This window comes from Penaeus vannamei, chromosome 41 (genome assembly GCF_042767895.1).
Source record: "Penaeus vannamei isolate JL-2024 chromosome 41, ASM4276789v1, whole genome shotgun sequence".
Taxonomy (NCBI): Eukaryota; Metazoa; Arthropoda; class Malacostraca; order Decapoda; family Penaeidae; genus Penaeus; species Penaeus vannamei.
The window spans coordinates 5974554-5982053 of record NC_091589.1 but is presented as its reverse complement, the minus strand read 5'-3'; the positions used below and the strand labels follow the sequence as shown (position 1 = coordinate 5982053).

Here is a 7500-nt window from a genome sequence, read left to right as displayed (position 1 = left end):
CCACCCTCCCCATCTCCCCCCCCCCACCAACCACCCTCACCATCTCCCCCCTCCCCCACCATCACCCTCCCCATCTCCCCTCCTCCCTTCCCCTCCCCAACCACCACCCTCACCATCTCCCCCTCCCTACCATCCCCCAACCATCCTCCCCCCACCACCCCCAACCACCCACTCACCCATCCTCCCCCCTCCCCCCACCACCCCTCCCCCATCTCCCCCTCCCCCCACCCCTCCCCACCACCCCCCTCCCCCCAACCACCCTCTCCCATCTCTCCCCTACCAACCACCCTCACCATCTCACCCCCTCCCTACCACCCCTCCCCCCCCCCCCCCCCCTTCCCCCCTCCCCATCTCCCCCCTCCTCCCTCCCCCAACCACCACCACCCTCCCCATGTCCCCCCTCCCAACCACCTCACCATCTCCCCCTCCCCACCCCCCCTCACCCATCCCCTCCCCCTCCCCCTCCACCACCCCCCTCCCCCACACCCCTCACCATCTCCCCCCCCTCAACCACCCTCCCCATCTCTCCCCTCCCAACCACCCTCACCCATCTCCCCCCTCCCCACTCCTCCCACACTCCCCACCACCCTCACCATCTCCCCCCTCCCCCCACCCCAACCCACCCTCACCATCTCCCCCCTCCCTCACTTCCTTCCCACCACCCTTCCCCACCACCCCCACCACCACTCACCATCTCCCCCCTCCCCCACCACCCTTCCCATCATCCTCCCCCACCACCCTCACCATCTCCCCACCCCCTAACCCCCCCACCTCCCCCCTCCCCACCACCCCCTCCCCATCTCCCCCACCACCCCAACCACCCTCACCATCTCCCCCCCTTCCCCCCCCAGACCACTACCTGTTCCAGCCGGGGGCGGAGGCCATCCGTTTCGTCTTCCACGCGGGCGAGGCGCACGAGGGGCGGCGGGGCTTCAGGATAAGGTAAGGCGAGGATGGTGTGAGGAGTGAGGTGATGATTATGATAGTGGTGGTGAGAGTGAATAGTGATGATTATGATGATAGTGGTGGTGAGAGTGAAGAGTGATGATGGTGACGATTGTGATGATAGTGAGTGGTGGTGAGAGTGATGATGGTGATGATAGTGGTGGTGAGAGTGAAGAGTGATGATAGTGAGTGGTGGTGAGAGTGAATAGTGATGATAGTGAGTGGTGGTGAGAGTGAAGAGTGATGATGGTGAGAGTGAAGAGTGATGATGGTGACGATTGTGATGAGAATGAGTGGTGGTGATAGTGAGTGGTGGTGAGAGTGAATAGTGATGATGGTGACGATTATGCTGATAGTGAGTGGTGGTGAGAGAATAGTGATGATGGTGATGGTGAGTGAATAGTGATGATGGTGACAATTGTGATGATAGTGAGTGGTGAATAGTGATGGTGAGAGTGATGATGGTGAGAGTGAGTGGTGAATAGTGATGATGGTGAGTGTGAGTGGTGAATAGTGATGATGGTGAGTGTGAGTGGTGAATAGTGATGATGGTGAGAGTGAGTTGTGAATAGTGATGATGGTGAGTGTGAGTGGTGAATAGTGATGGTGAGTGTGAGTGGTGAAGAGTGATGATGCTGAGAGTGAGTGGTGAATAGTGATGATGGTGAGAGTAAAGGGTGGGGAGGATGAGTGGTGATAGTGACAGTAATGATTAGTGAATAGTGGTGATAGTGAGTGATAATGGTGATAGAGAGGTCTGTTAGTGTGTGTGTATACATATCTATACAGTATACATGTATGTATGTATATATGTATGTGTGTGGCTGTGTGTGTGTATGTCATTGTTATTATCCTCATTTTTTATCTGCTATCATCACTGGCATTATCTTTAGCAGTTTTGTTGTTGCTATTGTTGTCGTTAATTATGTTCTGTAATGCATTTTTATATATTTTTGTTTATTTGTTTGTTTGTTTAAAGGTACAACAAATCTCCCTGCTTCACTTGTCTATCTGTGTTATATTATTTTTCCAGAGTTAAAGATATATCTTCTTTATCATATCCTTCTTATACTGATTCCAAAAGTATATTCTGCGCTGTCTATCGAAACGTAACATTATGAATTTGGTAATAGTTGGTATTTCTGTCAAAGTAATTTAGATCACGAGTTCACCAGCCTATGGGTCATGAGACACTTTCTGGGGGGTCATGGAGCAGTATGAAAATTATTACTTTGAATTAAACTGGATTTTGTCTTACCTACAGTACCTACAGATGATTATTTCTCACTTATGAATGCATTGGAATATTTCCTATGTAGTGTTCTTGTCCTATAGTTGCTGGCACCATTACACCATAATTAGCAATACCTTAAAATGAAAAATTAACACATTGAACGGGGCCATGGAGATCATTGTATATTGACAACAGAATAGAAAAGGTTGGGAACCACTCATTTGGATCATAAGCAAAGACAAATACCCTATCATGAAATCGTACTTCTTATATTGGTAAAACTAGCTGACGAACCATTTAATTATAGGCCATTTTCTCTACTTTTCCTCATTATCTTTACCAAAAGTGATTATCATTGTTGTCACAATCCTCATTACCACCATACTATCACCATCATTATTATGATTATTGTCCATTATCATTGACGTCATCATTATCACCATTTCATTAATATATATCTATCGTGTCCTATCATCACCATCATCGTTTAAACCAATTCAATTTTCACATAACTATGACCTATTATCTTCACAATAATTTCCATCACCGTTTTATTAGTATGACATGCTTAATCATCAACACCATCATATCTAATTTGTATCATCATTAATTTGTATATGTTCATCATCATCAAAAGGGCTTGTGGTTTGGTGGTGTGATGTTAATGTCTTTTAAAAGAGTTTCTATAGATTATTTGGATGTAATTAGTGCTGGTAAGTACGTAAAGATATCGTGCTAAAGACAGTGTTGTGACCATAACAGTGTATTGTTAATCTTAATACATGCGTGAATTTTTAATTGTTATACAACCTCAGCTGTACAGAACGAATATAAGCGCACAGCACTGTTGGTCACATAGGTCCCTTTAACATTAGACACAATGACACCAAAAGTACAACCGCATAAGGATGACATTCCCTTCAAACTACCGAACCACCCTTTGGCCCACTATTCCTCATTATCCAAAACAATGTAGTTTATAGTTGCCTGTTAGGAGTCAGGCAATCTTCTTCCTTCTGACCTCTGTAAGGGTTATATTCAATGTCCTGGCATTATCATCATTAACATTCTTTAAATATCGTCACTAATTTATTTGTTTATATTTGTCTTTTCATTACCATCACTAATCATCACTATCACCATTCTATTTGCATACATTCACCATGTCTTATCATCATCACCATTATTGTTGCATGTATGTCTTAATATGATCATTATCATCACCATTTTATCTTTTATTTGTCTCACCATTATCATAAACATTACCACTGTTTTATAGATATTTGTCATCATCATTTCACTGAATTACACTTGCCTCCTCACTATCATCAGCGTCACCATTTCATTCTCCATCACCACTATTTCTACATACATTCCTCACACTGAATTGTCCATCTCCATCAACGCCATCCTCTTTCAACATCCATCCATCATACTTTATCACCATCACCACCACTCTATTTCTACATCCACTCTTCACTGTATTGCCATCACCACCACCTTCACCACCATCCTATTTCAACATCTAACCATCATCATTACCACCACCACCATCCTATTTCAACATCCATCCATCATACTTTATCATCACCATTCTATTTCTACATCTATCTGTCCCACTGTATCACCATCATCATCACCATCACCACCATCATATTTCAACAATCCATCCATCACGCTTTATCCCCACCATCACCACCACTCTGTTTCTACATCTATCTGTCCTACTGCATCACCATCATCATCACCATCACCACCATCCTCTTTCACCAATCCATCCATCCACGCTTCATCCCCACCACCATCACCACTCCCCTCCTCCCCCCCAGGTACGAGGTGATGACCACGTGCCCGGGCCCCTACCAGACGCAGAACCCGCCCATCTCCACCATACCGGGCACTTCCGGGGCACCCTGCTATACCCGCATCACAGATTCGCGAGGGACCATCAACACCCCCTATTACCCAAAGAAATACCCCGAGAGCTTGGACTGCGTGTACGAGTTCATCAGGTGAGTTGCTGGGGTTGGGGGTTGGGGTTGGGGTTGGGGGAGGGGGAGGGGGTGGGGTTAGGGGTGTGGGGAGGGGGTGGGCTGATGGGGAGGGGGGAAGGGAGGGAGGGGGGTTGATGGGGTGGGGAGGGGTGGAGGCTGATGAGGGAGGAGGGGGAGGGGGGCTGATGGGGTGGGGAGGGGTGGGCTGATGGGGTGGAGAGGGTGTGGGCTGATGGGGAGGAGGGGGAGGGGGTGTGGGTGGGGAAGGGGTGTGTGAGAGGGGGAGGGTGAATGGGGAAGGGGTTGGATTGACGATTGGGATGTGTGTTTGATTTTATATATATATATATATATATATATATATATATATATATATATATATATATATATATATGTATAAATGTATGTGTTTATACATATGTATGTATGTATGTATATGTACGTGTATGTGTGTGGGTGTAGGGGGGTTACACACACACTCAAACACTTAAATAAATAGATTGATATCTTTTTAGGAAAAAGAGCAAAACCATGAATTATTTCCATCTCATCAAAGAAAAGGACACTCGGGAAGGAATCATAATCTATATGAGCAAGACGTTTCTGTTCCTAAAGAAAAAAACAAATAGTTATACCTTAATTTATGGATGCCTTACATTTTCTATGAAACAAACAATATTTTGTTTGTAGTCCTCATTTTTTATATAGAATTTCACCTAGCATAACTTCCCTCATTGGAAATATAGCAAATAAAACCAGTTTTTTTTAACAGTCTAGCCTCTATACATGCATTTGAAGCTTCTGCATAGTTAATATACTTGATACTACATTCTCTGTAGTTCATTTAGCTAAAAAAATATATGCGTGTCTATTTGCTGTAAAATAGACATGTTTTCCAAGCTTGAGTTCAAATGTGACATCCTCTTTTGTAGTTTTCATTTGTGGAAATCTGTCTATGTGTGCACAGATTTATAACTATGGCTATGTCTATTCTGTCGATCTCTGGCTGTTTGTCTATTCATCTGTTTATCTATCTGTCTATATCTATATATGTTGTTATATATTATATTTATATCCCTACATCTATATCTACATCTACATCTATATGCATTTCTATATCTACATCTTTGTCTATATATCTGTTTATCTATATACCTATATATCTGTATCCGATTCCCTCACTGCCCCTCCTCCCTCCATCCCCCCACCCCCTCTCCCGTCCTCCCTCCCTCCCTCACTCCTCTCCATCCTTCTCTTTCCTCCCTCCCTCACCCCTCTCCTTCCTTTCGTCCCTACCCTCACCCCTCTCGCCTCCTTGCTCTCTCTCACTTTCCTTCCTCCCTCCCTCCCTCATCCCCCTCTCTCCCTTACCTCCCTCCCTCCTTACCTCACCCCCTTATCTCCCTCACTTCTTTCCTTCCTACCTCCCTCCCTTCCTCACCCCTCTCCCTCCTCCTCCTTTCCTCACTGCGCTCCTCCCTCACCCCCCTTCCACTCCCTCAATTCTTTCCTTCCTCCCTCCCTCCTGCTACCCTCACCTCCTTGTTTTCCCTCACCTCCTTCCCTCCCCCCCCTTTCTTTCTCCCTCATCTCTCTCCCTCACCTCCCTCCTTCCCTCCCTCCCTCCTTCTCACCCCTTCCCTTCATCTCTCACCCCCCTTCCTCCCTCCCTCCCTCCTTCCCTCCCTCCTTCACCTCCCTCCCTCCTACCTCCCCTCACCGCTCCTCCCTCTCCGCAGGTCGGGCGAGGAGGTCTGCGGGATCAAGATGCAGACGGTGAACTTCGAGATGGAGAACCCCGTGATGACCTTCTTCGGGGGCGCCTGCACGGACTTCCTGCACCTGCCGTCCTGCGGGTTCCTCTGCGGCAAGATCAACTTCTCCTGTGAGTGGGGTTTCGGGGGTGGGGGGTGAAGTGGGATGGAGAGGGGAAGGGAAGAGGGGTATGGGGAGGGGAGGAGGGATATATGGGGGAAGGGAGGGGTGGGAGAGAAGATCATCTTCTCCTGTGAGTGGGGTTTCTGGGGGTGGGGTGAAGGGAGGAGGGGTATGTGGGGTATGCGGGGAGGGGAAGAGGGGTTTATGGGGAAGGGAGGGAGTGGGGGAAGATCAACTTCCTCCTGTGAGTGGGGTTTCGGGGGTGGGGGGGTGAAGTGGGATGGAGAGGGGAAGGGAAGAGGGGTGCATGTGGGGTATGGGGAGGAGGAGGAGTGAGTGGGGAAGATCAAGCTGCTCACTGTGAGTGGGGTTTCGGAGTTGGGGGGCTGAAGGGAGTGAGGGGTTATATGGGGGAAGGGAGGTGGGGGTATGTGGGGAAGATCAACTTCTCCTGTGAGTGGGGTTTCTGGGGTGGGGGGTGAAGGGGGATGGAGAGGGGAAGGGAAGAGGGGTATGGGGAGGGGAGGAGGGATATATGGGGGAAGGGAGGGGTGGGGGGAAGATCATCTTCCTCCTGTGAGTGGGGCTTTCGAGGTGGGGGATGAGGAAGTGGGATATGTGGGGTATGGGGAGGGAGGAGGGGGTATATGGGGGAGAGGGAGGGATGGGGGAAGATCATCTTCTCCTGTGAGTGGGGTTTCGGGGGTGGATGAGGGGTGGGGTATGTGGGGGGAAGATCAATTTCTCGTGTGAGTGGAGTTTCTTGGGGTGGGGAGGGGTGAAGGGGGAGTGGGGGGAGGGGAATATCAACTTCTCCTGTGAGTGGGATTTATGGGGTGGGGGGTGAAGGGGGGATGGGGAGGGGAAGGGAAGAGGGAGTATGTAGGGTATGGGGAGGGGAGGAGGGGTATATGGGGGAAGGGAGGTGGGGTATGTGGGGAAGATCAACTTCTCCTGTGAGTGAGGTTTCCTGGGGGTGGGGGTGAAGTGGGATGGGGAGGGGAAGGGAAGAGGGGTATGGGGTATGGGGAGGGGAGGAGGGGTATATGGGGGAAGGGAGGGGTGGGGGGAAGATCATCTTCTGTGAGTGAGGTATGGGGAGGGGGAGGGGGAGGAGGAGTATGTGGGGAAGATTAACTTCTCCTGTGAGTGGGGTTTCGGGGGGGGGTGAAGGGGGTATGTAGGGGAGAGGGAGAGGAAGCGAAGATCAACTTCCTCCCGTGTGGTTGGGTTTTGGGTATGGGGTTTCGGGGGGGGGTGAAGGAGTGGGGTATGCGGGAAATATCAACTTCTCCTATGAGTGGGGTGTCGGGGTGGGGGGTGAAGGGGTACAGAGGGGAAGGTGGAGGGGTATGTGGGGGCATGTGGGAGAGGGGAAGGGAAGGGTGGTGGGGAAGATCAATCATTGTGAGTATGATCTCGGGGGTTGGGTAAAGGGAGTGGTGAGGG

The 7500-nt window shown here is 49.2% G+C and overlaps 1 protein-coding gene across 2 annotated transcripts in view; it reads left to right on the top strand.

Moving 5' to 3' along the window:
- The window catches only part of LOC113809224 (protein SpAN), a 122207-nt gene that overhangs the window by 112687 nt on the left and 2020 nt on the right, over positions 1-7500 (top strand). For both annotated transcript variants that reach the window (XM_070117942.1, XM_070117941.1), the window contains 3 exons: positions 852-942; positions 4009-4191; positions 5913-6058. In XM_070117942.1, the coding sequence (XP_069974043.1) occupies positions 852-942; positions 4009-4191; positions 5913-6058 (420 nt within the window). The remainder of the gene's footprint in view (positions 1-851; positions 943-4008; positions 4192-5912; positions 6059-7500) is intronic.